Raw genomic sequence first — 20,381 nt, 5'->3', positions numbered from 1 at the left:
AGCAAAAAGGAAATGTAGAACTCTTAAAAAGTGGGCACATTTGACTTATTAGGCCTTAAATCTAGTGGCAAAACTGTAGCATCTCATTCAAACACACAGAAGATAATGCCTTTTGCTTGAATATTTTATCAGGCATTTGGAAAACAAATGACTTGTACACTTTAGTAACATATATGGGCCAAGAACAGATCTAATGATATAACTCTAAGTACTTGGTATCAAAAGCTTTCTTATTAAACTCTTATCAAAATTTATTTCATTTGAAGCCTAAGTAATATGTTTTTGATAGATATATTAAGACTTGTGCTTTTTTTTTCTTAGTTCATGTGCAGTTTGTTTTTCTCCAGAAGTAGTATCTGCATTGAAATAAATTTATCAGGTTATTTATTCATCCAATAAAAATTTGAGTGACTACTATGTACTGTATACAAAATAATACAGTGGCGAGAAATAAGATGAAGGTGTTTGTTCTTGCGGTGTTTCCAGATGGAGAATTATAATGTCCTAGATATCATTCTTACAATTTATAGAGTATTCACTAGATGTTTAAGCACAGGACATCATGATTGGTTGCAGAGATAGATGAAATTTTGAAAGGAGGAGCGTGGTCTGACCTTTAGTACTAAAACCGTAGAGTCATGACATCATTCTTCTTCACCGCTTTTGCAGAGTTAATTTTCTACATGAGTTCCACTGAGAGAATTCAGTTTGGTTGCTATTTGGTATTGTATTTTATCTTCCAAAGGAAATAATATAATTATATTCTGGGAAACTATTATGCATGAACATTAAAACTTGATGTCAAAGTAAATAGGAAACAGAAAATCTTTATGTTTTGTTTTGTTTTGTTTTGTTTTTTGAGATAGAGTCATACAGTGTCACCCAGGCTGCAGTGCAGTGGGGCAAACACAGCTCAATGCAGCCTCAACCTCCTGGGCTCAAGTGATCCTCCCTTGTTAGCCTCCTAGGTAGCTAGGACTACAGGCATGTGCCACCATACCTAGCTAATTTAAAAAAAAAATGTGGTAAACACAGGGTCTCACTGTGTTCCCAAACTAGTCTTGAACTCAGGCTCAAGTAATCGTCTTGCCCTCACCTCCCAAAGTGCTGGGATTATAGCCATGAGCCCCACACCCTGCTGAAAATCTTTTTTTGAAAGTTCATTTTGAAGAAGCTTTAAAGCAGAATAGAGGGAAAAATGAAAAGTATATTTGTTATCCAACAGGAGGAGAGTTATGAGTGTTTGTTTAATCCTTTAACAAATGGGTTTGCTTTGTCAGGTTCTTGAGCTACAATGTTGAACAAAGCAGGCAATATGTAACTGAGCCATAAATTGTTAATTCAGTTACTACTTTTGAATGATTGCATATCACATCCGTAAGGTGTGCTAGGCCCCAAATTAAAGTAATATTAATATAAAATATGCTTGGTCTTCAAAAAGCTTAGTCTAGCTATAAAATGTGAGAAATTCTTTAAAATGAAGGGTGTTCAAAAGATTCTAGAGGGGGCACAAGGAAGGGTGGAGATGGCTCTCGGCTGGGTCTTGAAAAATGAGTAGGAGTTCACCAAAAGAAGAGAATGGTGGATGAGTGGTATTCTAGTCAAAGGTAGGCATGCAAGCAGAGGCAGGGCATCAAGTAAGTGGTATGTTTTGAATACAGCAAAGTAGATTTGGCTAAAGCATAAGATGTGGGAGGAATAATTGAAAATAGGACTAAAGAGCTGAGTGGGGAAAAGTGGATAGTTGGGGTTGGAGTATAGAGAGTTGTGCTAGGGTTTTTGAATCTTAACCTGTAAGCAGTGCAGAGCATCACCAGTGTTTAGTAAAGAGGGTACCATGAGAAGATAACTCAGGCAACAGTGAGTATGTAGACTTGGGGAAGAAAGACACAAGGAGAGCAGTTAAGAGCTTGTTACCAAAGTCTGTGTGAGCCTTGAGAACCTGAAAGCAGCCAAAAGAAATGAATAAATGTTAGAAATATTAGCAATAGAATTAAAAGCCATAGGAACTATTTGAAAATGCAGTGTGAAGGAAGAGGTAAAGGAAGCATCAAAGACAATTCAGGATTCTAGCTTGGATGATTGGTTGGATGTTGATATGTAACCAAAATAAGGAATATAGGTAAAAAGGACCAGGTTTGTTGAGAAAAAGATGGTGGTCAGGATTTGGACCTGTTGGGGTCAGGTTTGGCTACACTGAATTTGAGGTCTCTGTGAGTTATCTGATCAGATATACCCAATAGGCGTCAGGTAATTCGGGTCTTTTCCTCAGAAAAAAGAATATAAAGATTTGGAAGCCATCAGCATTTGAGGTAATACCTATCCAGCACATTCGTGAGCCAAGGAGAATAAGTATATCAAAAAAATAAAAAATATTGAAGGCAGAACCCTGGAGGACAACATTTTTAAAAGGTGAGGGCATGTGTGTTAAGGATTAAAGCTAGGGAGAGATCCAATGAGTTAAGAACTGAAGAAAAGGCCAGTAGGTCTTGTTATTAGGAAGCTGATAAAGAAGAATTAGGATAACATAGAAATTAAGAAAAAAATAATTGAGCTTTGGTTTTGTGGAGTTTTTTCAGGGTCTGAAGGGCTGGGTAGGATATCTAATACTGTAACTGAATGAATGGAAAGACACTTGTGCTGGATCATTCTGGCCGAGAGAGGCCCCAGGGAATAAGAATATACTGGATAAGAGAGAATTATCTGGAGTCAGCATCTTCTACGGCCAGTCACTGTTCTTGGCATTGGAAATAGAGCAAGAAATACAATAAAGTGTCTTCTGTTATGGAGCTTTCATTCTAGTGAATGAGGTGGAGAGGGCAGGGAGGATAACAAAACACAAGTAACTTCATAAAATGTCTATCACAGTTGCTCTGGAGGAAAGCAAATCAGAGAAGAGTTTTTATACAAGTAGTCTGAGCAGGCTTCACTGATAGGGTATTACTAAGCAGAGTCCTGAATGAAGTGAGAAGTGATCCATTACAAAAATAAAACATTGAGGAGTTTGATTTTTCTTTATGTATAAGTAGTTTTTTATTTATTGAGTAATCTTTCTATTCTTTTCCTTAGGCACTGTAAGGAGATTCCTAGAGATTCATGGGGAAACCATTGAAAAAGTAGTATTTGCTGTCTCTGATCTTGAAGAGGTATTTTGCTAATTGTTACATTATTTAAATCTTATTTCTACCTTTAAGCATTTGCCTTTGGCTTATCGCTATATATTTACTGAGTTTCCAGCAGACAAATCCTAATGATCTATGTATGTATTTGAGAGTGGGTCTTACCATCATTCATTGAAAAAGACTATATTGGCAACGAAAAACAAGTCAAGAAGGAGCATTTTGTTCATATTTTTTATGGCTAAACTGTTGTCGCTGTGAGTGAAATCTTACAAAGTGGAGTTGTTTTGCTTGGCCCCTGTGTTAGCTCTCAAAGCAACACCTTCTAAGCACTGAGTGTTTGGGGAGCATAACTGGAAACTACTATGCCAGAAAAGCTTTGGTGTGTGCCTGAGCAGGTGACAGCCTAGCCCAGTGGCTGGTACTGTGAGGTTTATATGTTTTGTTATATGTAGTTCAGTTTAATATATTTCAATTTAATGTCAAGCCATTTTAGAAAATCAGTTTATTCTTATCTCATTACACTTTAATTTTAGAGTGATTTGTCTAGTTCAGCTTCTAATATTTCCCAGTTTTGTATTATTGAGCAAGTTAACCTCTCTGCTTCAGTAAAATAGAAATACTGATAGTACCTCTATCAGGTTTTTCTTGATAATAAAATGAGCTAGTATATTCATATTAGCTATCTATTAGTGAAGTATCTATTCAAGGCATATATAGTTACATATATAATATATATGTACCTTTGAATTTGCTGAAAAAAAGGCACATTTACTTTATCTCTTGTTTCATCTGGTTTATTTATACATAGAATCTTCCAGTGATCTTTTACTGAGTGTTTGCATATATCAGGTTTACTATATTAGGTCCTGGGAATATACCAGTGAAAAAAGCATGGTTGTTTCCTCAAGGAGCCTTTATCCTTTTATGGAAATAGATAATTCAGATACATTCAGATAATTGTGATAAGTGCATTAATGGAGGTATGGGAAGGATAGGACATAACTTTAACCTGGCACGGGGTTAGGAAATGCTTCCCATAGGAAGTGATACATAAGTTGAAATAATTGTAAAAGGTATATAAGATTTGCCAAGGGAGAGAGGCAAGTGGCAACAGTCCTACAAGCCTGAGCAAAGACATGGAAATAAGATGTAGCATCGAGTGTTTAGTATTGGTGTTGCATAAAATGTGAGGCTGAGAGTGGCAAAAATGAAAGTTAGATAGGGATAAGATCATTCAAGGCCTTGTGTCACATCCTGTAAAATTTAGACTTTATTAATTATGCAATGGGAAACAGAAGAGCTTTACACAAACAAATGATGTCATCTAATTTCTGTTTTAGCTGTGTGGAGGATGGTTTGGAAAGAGAAAGACTAATGGCAAGAAGAGATAACAGGTGCTTGCAGTACTCCACATGAGAAATGATCAGGCCTGAACAAGGGTACTGGTAGTGTTAAAATTTTAAACATTTAGTAAATAAATTCAACTGGAGTTGGTGGTTGATTAAATACATACGGGAAAAGGAGGTAAACATGACTTCTAGGTTTTTGGCTTGAGTGACTAGGTAATGATGCCGCCATTGAGATAGCAAATAGAAAGTGGGAAAAGTTTTGGAGATGGGATGAAGACAAATTATTTTCTGAACACGTTGAGTCTTAGAGGATCAGTGGATCATCAGGGCAGAGGCTCAGCAAACCATTGTGCTTATCAGTCTGAAGCTGAGGAGTGAAGTCTAGGTTAGAGATTTGTCCATTTTCATAGGATAGGATACAAATGAGATATGGCTCTTGCTCTCAGGGAGTTGGCAGACTAATGCTGAGACAACCAGATAAACAAAGATCACCCTACAGTGTGGCAAATGCTCCTCTAAGGTATGCACCACAGTGCCCTGGCAACTTGACACCTGACTCAGATTTAGAGGAACAGAGAATAAAAGTCTTTGCCCTCAGTATACCTGGGAAAGTAATCAACATTTACCATCTTTTTCTCAAGTCATTTGTGAATAATTTATAGAAGAATAAAGGGATAATGAAAAGCAAGTTTATTAGACATTTTAGTAAGAATTTAAACATAACAAACCTCTTTGTATCAAGTAAATACTGTTGCACAAACATAAAAAATGAAAGAATACTGTCACACATCCTTTTAGTAAAATGAGATTGTCCAGGTTCCTATCACAAAATAGTATGTGATTAAGTTCTTCCTGTTGAATGACGGAATGAGAATACCATATTTTCTTTTGTCCTTAGAAATACACAGTGGCTCATGCCTGTAATCCCAGTACTTTGGGAGGCTGAGGCAGGTGGATCACCTGAGGTCAGGAGTTCAAGGCAGGGCAGGACTTATAGTTTAGGACTGGCTAGTTTGAATAATTCCAGCAGACTCTGGACTATAGGAGTAATCTCTAGATTCCTGATACCTGGCCCTTGATTATTTAGACCAAGAGAAATATTTGCATGGTATGTAAGAGTTAGATAAGGAAATGATTAGAACTGTAGATTTGGGATTGGTTGGTTGGCATATGCAAGATGTACTTTTTACTATCTTTAGGAATTAGTTATCCCTTACAAGGACAGTCTTCCCAGGCCAGAAAGCTTTTTAAGATGTGAAAAACATCATAAAATAGAAAAAAAAAAAAAAAAGAAACGTAATTAACATACATTTATTTAAAGACGATATACAGATAGCCAGTAAACACTGCAAAAGTGCTCCACACCATTAACCATTAGAGAAATACAAGTAAAAACCACAGTGGATACCACTTCACACCACTAACATGGCTAGAATTATGAAGGGAGACAATAACAAGTGTTGGTGAGGATGTGGAGAAATTGGAACCCTCATAGGTAGTTAATTGGAATGTAAAAATGGCACAGCTACTTTGGAAAACAGTCTGGCAGTTCATGAAAAAGTTAAACATAGAGTTACCCTATAATGCAGCAGTTTGACTCTTAGTTGTATACAGAAGAGAGTTGAAAACATTTATGTCCACACAAAAATTTGTACACAAATATCTGTAGTAGCATTCTTTATAATAGCCAAAAAATAGAAACAACTGAAATGTCATCAAGTGATGAATTGATATAAAAAAATGTGGTGTGTGTATGTGTGCGTGCATGTGTGTTAGAATATTATTCAGCCATAAAAAAGGAATGAAGTATTAATACATGCTACAACATGGGTGAACCTTGAAAACATCATGCTAAGTGAAAGAAGCCAGACACAAAATGCCACATACTGTATTCCATTTTTATATTTATTTATTTATTTATTTATTTATTTATTTATTTATTTATTTTTTGAGACAGAGTCTCGTCCTGTCGCCCAGGCTGGAGTGCAGTGGCACGATCTCGGCTCACTACAACCTCCAAATCCCAGGTTCAAGTGATTCTCCTGCCTCAGCCTCCCAAGTAGCTGGGACTATAGGCGCATGCCACCACACCTGGCTAATTTTTTGTATGTTTAGTAGAGATGGGATTTCACTGTGTTAGCCAGGATGGTCTCCATCTCCTTACTTCATGATCTGTCCGCCTTAGCCTCCCAAAGTGCTGGGATTACAGGCGTGAGCCACCGAGCCTGGCCTTTTTTATTTTATTTTATTTTATTTTATTTTTTGAGACAGAGTCTTACCTTGTCACTAGGCTGGAGTGCAGTGGTGCAATCTTGGCTCACTGCAACCTCCACCTCCTGAGTTCCAGTGATTGCCCTGCCTCAGCCTCTCGAGTAGCTGGAACTACAGGCGTGTGCCACCATGCCCGGCTAATTTTTTTGTATTTTAGTAGAGATGGGGTCTCACCATATTGGTCAGGTAGATATCGATCTGACCTCGTGATCCCCCTGCTTCGGCCTCCCAGAATGCTGGGATTACAGCTGTGAGCCACCGTGCCTGGCCCTGTATTCTATTTTTGTGAAATGTCCAAAAATAGGCAAATTCATAGTGACAGAAAGAAGATTAGTAATTGCCAGGAGTGGGAGAGGAAGGAATGGTGAATGATTGCTGATGGGTTTTAGAGTGATGAAAATGTTCTGGAATTAAATAGTGGTGGTGATTGTACCTCCTTTGTGAATATTGTGTATGAAAAAATCACTGAAACTGGGTTTGGTGGTGTACACCTGTAATCCCAGCTACTTGGGAAGTTGAGATGAGAAAAATGCTTGAGCCCAGGAGTTTGAGAACAACCTGGGCAGCATAGCAGCACTCATCTCAAAAAAGAAAACAAAAACAAACACTGAATTGTATACTTGTATACTTTAAAAGGGTGAATTTTATAGTATGTGAATTCCATCTCAGTTTTTTGCTACGGGCAACACAATATGAAGCTGAAAGATAATGATTTCTTGAATGAGTTCATTGTCCTAGGTGATTCCATAATTTTTTTCTTTTTATTTTGTTTGTCTTTTTTAGTATAGTTTGTAATAATTGATGAGTAATTCTAGGTAATGAGAAAACGATTCCTAGGAAGATGAAAAAGCAAAATGCTTCAAGATGTAGGACAAATAAGAGCATACATGCCTTTAATGTATTGCAGATTTATTAGTCCAGTGGACCAATCAATATGGGAATTACAAGATAAGATGAGTTTTATTCTGTTTTTTTTTTTAAGTACATCTTTGTTCTTTGAAAATATTTTTAAGAAAGAATAAATATCATGAAAGAGAAATCCTTCACAAACAACTCAGAAGCTAAACCTGGTTGAACGGACCCTGATGGCACACTGAGGGTTAAGGAAGTAGCTAGCATCTGAGCCAAATCTTGAGAGACTGGTATCGTTAGGAAGTGAAGGTACGGATAGGGACAGGAGTGGTAGGACTTATGCATTCCAGGTTCAGTGACCTGAAATTGTTAGGATGGGCAGGCATCACATTTAACTTGACTAGATAACAATATCCTTATCTTTAACACAAAAGCTGATTGAGGTTTCCAGACAGTATCTAGTCTGAGCTCAGAAGTCGTAAAGTCTTTATTCTTGATAGAGGTTGTCTTCACAGTGTATGAACAGCTCAGCTAAGTACTGCTGAGGTCTTCTGTGTTTTGTGCTATTTTTCACAGAATGTCTTGCTTTTCTGACACAGGCTACTTACCAAAAGCTGCTACCTCTGTACTTCCCAAGGTCATTAAAAGAGGAGAATCGATCATTGCCGTACCTACCTGCAGATATTGGAAATGCAGAAGGGGAGCCTGTGGTACCTGAACGACAGATTAGAATAAGCGAGAAACCTGGCGCTCCAGAAGGTGAGCTCTAGAGCTCTAACTTTTTAAATCTCCCTCTTAAGGAGCAAAGATAAGGCACCAATCACCAAAGAAGTAAGAGATTCAGCTTGACCTTTGGAAAGCTCTCTGTTACCATGACACTACTATCAAGACCAGAGTAGAAGTTTTTGAGTTCTATTCTTGAAATTACAAATACAATTTAGATGATTGATAGATAGATAGATAGATAGATAGATAGATAGATAGATAGATAGATAGATAGATGTCAAGTCTGTGTTAGACAGTGCAGATTAAGAGGTGGCTATAACAACATTCTCACCCTGATGGAGGTTATAGTTTCATGCAGGACACTGTTGAGATAGTAAAGTACGTTATTGTCTAACATTTTGAACAGCTTTCAGTATCCTCTAAAAATCATACCTAACATTAAATACTAAGACAAGAATATTATAACCCTTCATTTTGTTTCTTCGGGTTATGTACTGTCGTAGGTTGGAGCAGTAGGTAGAATGTGTTAGGATGGGGACCTTCTGAATCTACTCTGCGTGACATCTTGTAGTGATGGTCGTGTGTACATGTTTAAGGTCTTAAGTCCCTTCTGTGGAGATATGCCTCACACGCTTCGGTGCTGGGACTGAATCTTGTAATCCAGCAGTTTAGGGAATTACTATGAAATTCCTAGGGTGAATATTTCTTTTAAAAATGAGCACCAAGCCAAAATTGGTAGGAAGCGACTCAAGATTTTATCACAAGTACATAGACTTTCATCAAGTGGAGAGAATTAAAAGTGGTCTAGCATCAGAAAATGAGAAATATCTGGAAACCAAGCTTTGCTGAAGGGGTGCCCATGCACTTTGGGTGAGCCTCCAGTATAGTATATCCTTGAAATAATGCAAAGAGTTGTTTTGAAATCCTCATGCCTGTGACTACCATAAAATTTTTCTTTCATAAAATGCATTTAGTGTGATAATGAGTGGTGAACAGCAAAACCACTTTGAGTGCTGGACAGTAGATAAGACTCACTGATTTGCTAAAAGATTCTCTTCTATCCACCATTCCCAGAGTGTTTGATTTGCATTCATATCTCAGAAAATACTTTTTGTGATAGATGTACACCTTAGCATTCTTATTTTCAAGTAGAATGTTAAATCTGTTAAAATATGTGTAACCAAGCTTTACTTGAGGGGTGTTTTTAATGAAAGCGGGCCTTTCCAATCTATTGGCCTGTCAGTTTGAGGAGCAGTGAAGTAGACGTGGGGAAACTCCAGCTGATTGTCCACCAGGTTGGAATTCAAGTGCTGGCATTGCCTTGGGAATGTCCCCCATGGTACAAGGTTTGTTTTGTTTTGTTTTGTTTTTGCGTAACATCTACCAAGGCAGTGAATACCACACTAAGAGATAATCTGTTCCCAAGAGACTGATTTCTACTCATCCAATTCACAGTGGTTGTGTGGACAGATTAGAAAGTTAATTTATTAATTTGTAGTGAGAACTGTAACTCTTATGGATCAAAATAACTAGGTTTGTATGACAGTGTAGAAAACCAGGATGCTAAATTATATAATAACTAGGTTTGTATGACAGTGTAGAAAACCAGGATGCTAAATTATAACTGAAATATTTCTTAAGGAATGTGGATCATACTCTGTGATCCTGGTACATCCATCTTGGGATGTTACCTGACAGAACAGCTGAGGTTTATGCAATCAAATGCTTCCTCTTTCAACAGTGCTATATAAACCTTCCTAAATGCTTGTTTTTTATACTTCTTTTTGTCAGATGCTGTGCAATGAGCCATCGTTAAACCCAGATACAATCTAATTACTTCCGTCTTTTTGTGTGTGATTACATTCTACTCTTTTCTTCCTAGGGTTACACCCAGGTCACCCTGATTGGATCTCACATGTTGCTAAACCTTTGTCACACATGGACAGGCAGTTTCTGTCACACATGGACAGGCAGTTTCATTATTTCAGTTTTACAGATGCCTAAATCTGATTACAGTTTCATTCTCAAAAATAACCTTGACCCCAGTTTTTTGAGTTACCTCACTGTCATCCTTACTACAGCATTCACAATCTGTTTCATTTACTGTCTAGTTTTAGCATAAGCTCTCTGTTGATAGTAGCATTTTTGTTACAGATAACCAAGAAGAGGAGGATGAAGGCTTGGGAGTTGATCTCTCTTTCATTGGTTCTCACGCTTTTGCTCGAATGGAAGGAGATATTGACAAGCAAAGAAAACTGATCCTTCAGGGACAATTATCAGAGGCAGCTCTGCAGAAGCAGCATCAAAGAAAGTAAGACAACCCTTCAGGACTGTTAGATACATAAGGACATCAGAAGCAGGAACGGGACCTTACATCTGATGCATGAGCTACGTGTATACATAATGCATTCCAATGTATTTTTCATGACAATCAGTGAGGAAGAGATCGTCCTCACTTCGGAGGTGCAAAAACTCAAAGTTAAGAAAGCTATCAGTGGCCACAGTTAATATGTGGTGAAACCAGTGTTCAGATACATGTCTGATTTCAGAGCTCCTACCCTGTCTACTATAATTGTAGTGCCTCCATAATACAGGTTTATATTCTAAAAGGAGAAATTAGGAAAAGGGAAAGGGAGTTATAAAGCTTTTATTTAGCTCTACTATGTTTATAATTAAAGCATAATCTACAGTTTAATTAAATTTAAAAGAGCTTTATTTCTCCCTGACTTATCCCAAGGACCTTATAAGACATCCAAACCATTCCATTTCTTCCATATGTCTTCTAAAGCAATTTTGAATAAATCCTTTTAAAAACATAGAAGCAGCTTTGTACTTTTGGGTAAGCTTTCCTAAAGATCCAGTCTTTGTAAAGCTAGCTGCTTTTAAAAAAAGTCTAAAGAAAATTTAAAAAAAAAAACTATAAATGTCTACTATCCATTACCTTATAGGGTTGATTGAGGGTTAGCACCTCATAGGGTTTTTGTGAGCATTAAATGAGGTAATGTAATGAGCTTTAGCACAGAACCTGGTACTTGTCAAGCTCTTAAAATTGTTCACTGTTGTACTGAGCAAATCATGGCTTGTTTTATCTTTGAACTTTGGTACTTGCCATTCCTTTTGAATGGGCTACTCTCATCCTTCAATTTCTATCCAGATTTCAAAAGCAATTGCCTCTGGAGACCTACCTCCAAAGTCTGGAATAGATGCCACCTCCTGTATGCTTTTTTTCCTACCCTGTTCTCACCCAAAGCATAGCATAGCATTTTTCACGCTGTATTATAGTGATGTCTCCATGCTATCTGTCTCCACTGATAAAGTGGGAGTTGGACTACATGATCTCTCGAGTCCCTTACAGAATTAGCATTTTGTGTCTCCTCAATCTCAGGTCTTCCTTTATTCTGATTTTAATTTAAAAACAAAAGCATATGAGCCACTAGGGGGCACCAAGGAACAGCTTTTCCAAGTGAAGTAGTCACAGTCAAATGATACTTTCAGTGGTTTCTAAACTTGGCCATATGTTTAAGATTCATCTGATAGACATTTTTCATTAAATGCGGTGCCTGGTCTCCTCACATTACTGGGATCTGGGACTTCTTTAGTATCGAGTCTCTTTTGCACTCAGAAATTGTTGAAGACCCCAGAGAGCTTTTGTTTTTATGGGTTATATCTATCAATATTTATCACATGAGAAATTATTTATTTTAAAATAACTGTTTTTTAATTTAATGAGAAAGATGGTGGTTTTTTTTTTAGTCTTGCAAATTGTTCAATGTTTGACTTAATCAAAGACAGCCGGATTCTTATATCAGCATTCAAACTGCTGCAATAAGTTGTTTTGACTAATGTATATGAAGAAAATCTGACCTCACTGAGATTATAATTGGAAAATAGAGGAGTATTTTAATAGCCTTTTAAAATAATTGGAATATTCTTTGATACCATATCACAATTTGATAAACAGTAGTGTTTTAAAATATAGTTGTAATGCAGAATCTCAAACTGTATCCATGAATTTTTTAATTCTATTATATTAAAATGTGTTGTTCTGTACTTTGAACAGATTTTATAATAGGAATGTATAGCATGGCTTTATAACATGATACATTAGCTTTTTGCAAAGTATCGATTCATTGAATTATTCAGAGCTCCAAATATTGACACATTTCATTACACAGTATCAAAAAATTATATTTGTTAGTATCAATTGTACAGTATCACCAATCTCATCAGAAAAGTATTTAATATTAGGAACTGCCAAGCTTCTGATGACAATAAAAATGTTTCAAATATATATATATTTAAAGCTTTAAAGCTCGAGTTTTATCGTTGGCAACAAATACTGTTGGTTATTTTTCTTGAAATGTCAGGGTCACTTTATTCATTTTTGGGAAAACACCTGCCAAATATTCATGTTGAATAACTATAGTTTACCAGTCATTCTTTGAAGTAAAAATGGTGCTGCATGAAAAAAAGCAACTAGTCCAGCTCACAACTCAATCACATAGCGACTTTCTTCAAGGCAGCCTCACACTTCAATATGCAAAAGTGCTTTATGTGTTCTTCCCATTTTGTCTTGCATTAATTTAAAAAGATGAGGTCTCAAGAACTGATTTAATAAAATTAATAATCTTTACTTCTCCATCGAAGGCATTCTTAAATGCAGCTGGCCTTTTTTGTTTATTGGTGCCACTGCCTTGATTTGTGGTAAGGCTATTACCAGCTGTTTTTACCCATCAGTTGCTTTTGCACTATCAATGTAAATGTTCACGCATTCAAAAACTCTAACAATGTTATTGCAAAAATAGTTTTGATCTTACAACCTCCTAAAGGCATGTCAGGATCTCTTTAGGAGTCTACAGACTACACTTTGAAAATCACTGGTCTGTGATCTCTCACCAGTACTTTATAGTTAGAAGGAATTTTGATGATCATTTGTTAATAGTTTTCCAAAATGGGGTCCACAGTCTATCAGCATTAGAATCACTAAGAGTGCTTGTTAAAAATCTGTGCCCCACACCAAACTTCCTATATCAAACTTCCTGTCCTCCATGGAAAGGACTGAGAAATCTTCTTTCTAAAGTTTCTTAGATGATCCTTTTGGGCCCTAAATCACTGACCTAGTGTGACTCCTTTATGTTACATGAAGTAAATTGATCCCACGGAGTGGCTTGCCCACAGTTACAGCTACATAAGGAAGATCCTTCAACGTTGCCTCTGTAGCATATCTCCCTTCTCTACTCACCTTCAACCCATTTACACAAGCCAATGTCAGAGCAGTTGGAAAAGGACTAGAGACTTTTTATATTCACATACAAAGAACCACATAATTATCACCCTTCTCAAATCAGTCAACCTGTTCTCTTCTGTCCATTTTCTCTTTCTCTCTCACTCACACACACACACACACACACAAATACACACAAACTTAGTACATACCTAACTCATTTTTCCATGAAATGGTACAGATATCTGGAAGTTTTAAGTTTATCTTTGGGCTGGTTGCTGGTTTTGTTGTTGTTGTTGTTGTTGTTTTTCTAAGTCAGTTGATTAGTTTTACTTAGTAACTTAGTTTAAGCCAGTATTAAAATACATTTATATTCACTGATCCCACACTTTCTGGAAAGGAGTCCTATAGCATGTAAAGCATTATCCTTTGTATTGGTAGAGGACCTTGATCTTGAGAGTCACATTTGTAACACAGTTGACTTTTTCCATTTTGTTTAGGAAACAATGAACACTTATTCTACAAGAAAATATTCTAGTTGCAAGTACACAGAGATAAAGTACTCCCCATCCTGTGGAAGTCCATGAATGAGCCACACTACCTTGAGATGTCAGAGGTATTGAGACAGAAGTTCAGAACTGCAGTCAGGTTGTGTGTGTGAAGTCAACACATAGTTGCAGGCTTGGAGAAGAGCATAACCTATGGCTCCCAAAGCTATTTGCTTGAGTAAGGAGCTATGTCTGACCAAAAGATTTTTCTGATTTCCCATTTACGTGCCCAGTGTCTGTGATGATTGAAGATGAGGTCTTCTCTTGTATCTGTAAAGCAGACTACTTCAGAGTGATGTTAAAAACTTTAGAAAAAATAAACTTAATGGAGTTTATTTGAGCAAAGTAGTATTCATGAATCAGACAGCACTCAAAACCAGAAGCAGTTCAGAGAACTTCACTATAGCAGCATGAGCAGCAGACTTTTATAGGCTGATTGCAGAAGCGAAGTAGAGAAATTACTTGATTGGCTACAGCTAGGCATTTGCCTTATTTGGGTATGATCCAGCTAGTTTGCCATTTGTGATTGGCTGAAACTCAGTTTAGTTGCTTTTTGTTTGTTTGTTTCTAAAATTAATCAGTTACAAGGGATTCTTCTAAGTTAAGTTGTGATATGGTTATGTAAGGGTTCCTGGTACAGAAACAACCCTAAGCTAATTGGTCTCTTGCTATTTTGTTTTAACAGTGATAACCAATTCTCAAAACTATGGTCCAGGGAGGAACCTGATACTCTGTTTTCTTCTCAAAAGTGTGATCCAGGGAACCTGATAAACTATTTTTATAATGTGGCCAGGCGTGGTGGCTCATGCCTGTAATTCCAGCACATTGGGAGGCCAAGGAGGTTAGATTGCTTGAGTCCAGTTCCTGAAACCCTGTCTCTTAAGAAAAAAAAAAATGGCCAGACATGGTGGCGCATGCCTCTGTTCCCAACTACGCAGGAGGCTGAGGAGCCCAGGAGGTGGTGGAGGTTGCAGTGAGCTGTGATCACACCACTGTACTCCTGCCTGGGCGAGAGAGACCTTGTCTCAAAAAAACAAAAAGAAAGGAAAAAATCATAATGTTACTGAGACGTACTTTTCTTTTTCATTCACATTCTCTCACAGTGTTCAATGGAGTTTTCTGGAGGCCACTCAGTATGTGATATTGCAGTAATTTAAATGCAAACGCACATATGAGAATCTAGCAGAAATTAAAGAGATTTGCAAGTTAAAAAATACAACTCTTTTCTCTAAATACAACTTTTTAAAAAAAGTTATGTTCACAAAATAGGTTTTTCATCGTTTTTAAATTAATGAATATTTTTAAAATTTCTCTTTTTATTTCTAATGTGAGAACTGGTAGATATAAATGACACAAACAAAAGATGTTTAAGGTCCTCAATAATTTATAAAAACATAAAAATGTCTGTGTTTTATATAGATATATTTTGGTCCTGAGACCAAAAAGTTTTTGATGGCTGTTTGTTGAGGAGTTTATGATATAACTAAGCTATATAGTCATCTGTTTGCATGCTCAGCTGTATTTGAGATTGTAGGTTATAGTTTTAAAAATTTCTTTCTCTTGATATCTCTGAATCAGGCTTTTATTTTCACATATTGAGTCTGGCTTCTGTTGATTATGTTAATTACTTAGGTTGAACAAATGTAAAAGTAAGTAGGTTTTTAGTTAGTAAATATCTTTTCGAAAGCCTTCAGTTCTTCCATCAGTAACAAAACTAAAGGTCACATGGATTGGCAATAGTTTTATGTCACTCCTTTCGTAACACTGCCTTGCCATCTCAGTGTCTCTTCAAAATAATTGTTTTTAACATGTGAAAAATTAGACGTGTTTTCTAATCCAGGTCTGTCATCCAGTTGTGATTCTGATTTGGGTGTATCATAAGGTAGACATTAGTTTACTTACCAAAATTAGGAATCAACCTAGATATTCTTTTTCAAAAATACTGCTTTTGAAACTCTTCAAGTTATTTTACAGGAATATTTTATTTCCTTTTTTATTAGTATTACTTGACTGGCTTAAGATTCAATTGCCTGTGACCCTTATGTCATTTTTCTCAACAAAATCATTATCTTGTTCATTATTAAATACTTAATAGGCTTTTACTAATGTGCCAAATGTTGTGCTGGATACTACTAGTAATAAAGTGACAAGCAAGACAGATACAGCACCCTCCTGCATGGAGCTTAGGGTCTTGCAGAGGAGAAAAATGTTAAACTAATTAGTTATATGAATAATTGTTTAAATTACTGTACAGGGTCAATAAGAGGATACAACAAGGATCTTAACTAAATCTAGGATGGGTCAGTTGTATAAGATCTGGGAAAGCCTGTGTTAATTCCAAAGACAGAATTTTTCCTGCGCTATGATTTTACACAGATGGGTTGGTTATTAGTCTTTTAAGAATGATATAGTTTAAAATTTTTTTGTCATTCAGCTGTTGGCTGTACAGGTGGATGGTAATTTATTAACTGGAAAATAATTGGCTTATATTAGCTTTGTGAGAACAGTGTCCAACCTCAGTCGGTTGCAACCCATTGAGAAACTAATTAGTATTTCTGCCTTTAGAGCACTCTAGTGGCTACTTTTTTCTGCCATTTTGACATATTTTGTATTATTATTTATCCATGATTATTATGTTTACCCATAAAATAATAGAAAAGTTTGTTTATTTGGAATAAGAAAATATTCTATATAGGATATTTGGGAAATATCCTGTAGGAAACCCAGAAACTATTTTGAGTTCATATTTTCCTTTTAGCTTTGTTTTGATTTTTGGATTGGAACAAAAGATTCCAGGTCTTTATTTAAACAAAACAAAACTCTATAGCAAAAAGTGAGGTGCTGTTTATAAGAAATGTAATAGAAAACATGAAATATTCTTTGAATAATGAAGTTTAGAAAAAAAAAGAGGGTATTGTCTATTGAGTGAGAAGACTAACAATCTTTTGCTTTTACTGTTTCTTCCCAACTGTTGATTTGTTAAAAGCTACTGTCTTTGACTTTTCAATTTGCATAGATTGGTAAATCACAAATTTGAGAAGGCTGTCTATAGAAGTAATGCAGTACCACTATGTTTTTCATAAGCAGTAACAATATCTGTGTAACTAACAGGCATGTCGCTTGTTGATTTCAGTCTGTATGTGATAGACTTCCCATTAAATATTTTTAGTTGTGCAATTGTACTTTATAGCTGAAAGGTGCCCCTCCCATATGAACACCATTTTGCAGGTGAGGAAACTGAATTCCATAAAGGTAAATGACTTCAGTAAGTTTGCACCAAAAGCGGTAGGATTAGAAGCCAGGCCGGGCGCGGTGGCTCAAGCCTGTAATCCCAGCACTTTGGGAGGCCGAGACGGGCGGATCACGAGGTCAGGAGATCGAGACCATCCTGGCTAACACAGTGAAACCCCGTCTCTACTAAAAATACAAAAACTTAGCCGGGCGAGGTGGCGGGCGCCTGTAGTCCCAGCTACTCGGGAGGCTGAGGCAGGAGAATGGCGTAAACCCGGGAGGCGGAGCTTGCAGTGAGCTGAGATCCGGCCACTGCACTCCAGCCTGGGTGACAGAGCGAGACTCCGTCTCAAAAAAAAAAAAAGAAGCCACATCTCCCCTCTCTTAGTTAAGCTTTTTGATGTTGTTGTTACTGGATATTGCCATATGTGATCTAGACACTTCAGAGTTTCTTTTCATACATTTAGGTGTCTTGAAAGCTTGTTCACAATCAAGTAAGTGGCACTTTTAATTTCAAGAAATTAGTATGATACAGTAGAAAAAGCACTGACCTTTCCGGAAATCTAGAGACCTGAGTGCAACTTCACATTCAACTCTACCATTTAATAGGCTGGAAAGTCTGAGATGAACTTGACCATTAATCTTTTGCATGTCATTTCCCTCTGCAAGGTCTTTTAATGTCTCTTCCAGCTTTAACATCCTCTTAGCCAAAGCCAAAGCCAAACTGCAGTCCATATGATTTGGTCTGTGGGATATCACTACAACTAGTTCGTTTAACTGATGATTAAATATGCCAGAACTTCCCAGATAAATTTACCCAACTCCTTTGTGATCCCACATAACATGTACAGCACTTGCCTGTTTTTCCCCTGAAAAGTGAACTTCTTGAGGGAGGCAACCATGTCCTTTCATGATAGTATTCTCAGTGACTATCGTAGAGTAACCACTCGAATCCTTGTTGAGTGAGTGAGCATCTGTTTTGGAGCTCTGCCATTGGTTTAGACTTTCTCTATGCATGTTTTTAGTAAAGGAAAACAATAGTGTTTTAAAACAAGGTTAGTTTGGATACTTGGTATCTTAGCCATTTACCTGTACAATCTTCATTTAATCATAAGGATTTTTAAAATAATGAACACCTTCCTTTCTCAATAATTCATTTGTGTTTATTTTATCAATAACATGTAGTAGAGATTCTACATGGTTTAATGCTTCTTTAACTCCTTCCCAATTATAATGGAATATATACTTGAAAATTTTTAGGGTCAGGGAAAGGTATCAAAAATTGGTCCCATTTGTAAATTTAATTTCCAAGGGTTTATTATAATGATTATATCATTTATTTCCCTAGTTATAATCGCTGGTTATGTCAAGCAAGATCTGAGGATCTGTCTGATATTGCTTCTCTAAAAGCCTTATACCAAACAGGTGAGCTTAAATATATGGTAACTTATTCTTTCACTAATTTAGAGCCCTACCAATCATGCTATTTGAGAATTCGTTTTTCTCTGATTTCATTTATTGTATCTATGAACAAAATGGTTTTGTACTAATGAAGATAGTTTTGCCTGTCATCAAGATCTTAAAAATAACATCCCAATCTATAAAATTTTCAACTTATAGTTCTGCATTAGCCAACTTGATTTCATGCTAGTGTCCCTTTTCTTTTAAAAAATGTTTCTGCTTTTAAAAGTACCATATACTTGCTACTACAAAATTCAAACCTTACATAAATATATGATGGAGAGAGTGAAAGTTCCCAGATTCCCACCCTTTCTCCATTCTATTTCTTTTACAGACAGTACTTTTTAGTAATTTTCAGATTTGAGTGCTATTTAGTTTTTCCTAGATCACTAATGTTATTAAAAGTTGTAGTGAGCGTAAGCAAAAAGCTGTTTATAAAAGGTTTTGGGGGCTGGGCATGGTGACTCATATCTGTAATCGCAGCACTTTGGGAGGTGGAGACAGGAGGATCATTTTAGACTAGGAGTTCAATACCAGACTGGGCAATATAGCGAGACCCCCATCTCTACAAAAAAATGAAAAAATTAGCCAGGCATGGTGGTGCATGCCTGTAGTCCCAGCTGCTTTGGAGGCTGAGATAGGAGGATTGCTTGAGCCCAGGAGTTGGAGATAGAGGCTGCAGTAAACTATGATCACTCCACTGTACTCCAGCCTAGAGATATAGCAAGATCCTGTCTCTAGAAAATAATAAAACATTTTAAAAGATCTTTGGCTGTTCTTGATTTAAAATCTTTAAGAGGTCTTCTCTTAAAAGGGCAGTGATCAAAAGCGTCATGAAGCTTTAAAAAAAAGGTGTTGTCATCTGCAGAGTAGAAAAATTGGAAGATGAAATTTGAGCAACTTATACTTCCTTGTTTTCAGTCTTTTAAGTTCACATAGAATATTTTATCAAGTCAGAGCCTAAGACAAATAATATTCTTGGAATGAAGTTTCTGGGTGCTGATTACATTTCCTGTTTATAGGTGTTGATAACTGTGGTCGAACAGTGATGGTGGTAGTTGGAAGAAACATTCCTGTAACATTAATAGATATGGACAAGGTAAGCCATAAAAAGGCTCTGTTTTACAAATAATGTTGATTGAAAAAATAAGTTGTATATGAATTTGGAATCAAGGCCTACAATGTGAATCACGGCTGAATTGTGTATCACTGACAGAGGAGCAGACCTGGTTCTGTGAGTGGACCTGTATCATTTCAGTTCAATTAGGGGTTTGATTTTTCTCTGTCCAAGAAATAAAAATACTGGAGTACCATAATATGATCTCCAAAACCACTGCTGCTTTGTTTTGGATATGATGTAACTAGTAAGTGGTTGGAATCATTCTGTATTATAATTGTGTAATCAAATTCTTTTTTGAAAAAAGAAAAATTAATTTTTGAGTATCTATTAGAAGAGAAAAAAACAGAAATGTAGTTTACCCAAGATAGCGTAATTCTATAATCCCTTCATTTGGAGGCAAAGAACAGAAATAGATGATTCATAAAAGAAAAATGGAACTGGTAGATAAAAATAAGAAAATATTCAGCGTGATTAGTA

At 36.5% G+C, this 20,381-nt stretch overlaps 1 protein-coding gene across 1 annotated transcript in view; it reads left to right on the top strand.

Moving 5' to 3' along the window:
* GDAP2 (ganglioside induced differentiation associated protein 2) overlaps nt 1-20,381 on the top strand; it is a 62,791-nt gene that overhangs the window by 19,298 nt on the left and 23,112 nt on the right. Inside the window, exons 6-10 of the mRNA XM_025390630.1 lie at nt 3,070-3,146; nt 8,194-8,353; nt 10,475-10,631; nt 18,672-18,748; nt 19,807-19,883. Of these exons, the coding sequence (XP_025246415.1) occupies nt 3,070-3,146; nt 8,194-8,353; nt 10,475-10,631; nt 18,672-18,748; nt 19,807-19,883 (548 nt within the window). The remainder of the gene's footprint in view (nt 1-3,069; nt 3,147-8,193; nt 8,354-10,474; nt 10,632-18,671; nt 18,749-19,806; nt 19,884-20,381) is intronic.

This window comes from Theropithecus gelada, chromosome 1 (assembly GCF_003255815.1).
Source record: "Theropithecus gelada isolate Dixy chromosome 1, Tgel_1.0, whole genome shotgun sequence".
In the NCBI taxonomy this organism is placed as follows: domain Eukaryota; kingdom Metazoa; phylum Chordata; class Mammalia; order Primates; family Cercopithecidae; genus Theropithecus; species Theropithecus gelada.
Note: the sequence above shows the minus strand (reverse complement) of the source record. Positions and strands in the feature narration are given on the sequence as shown.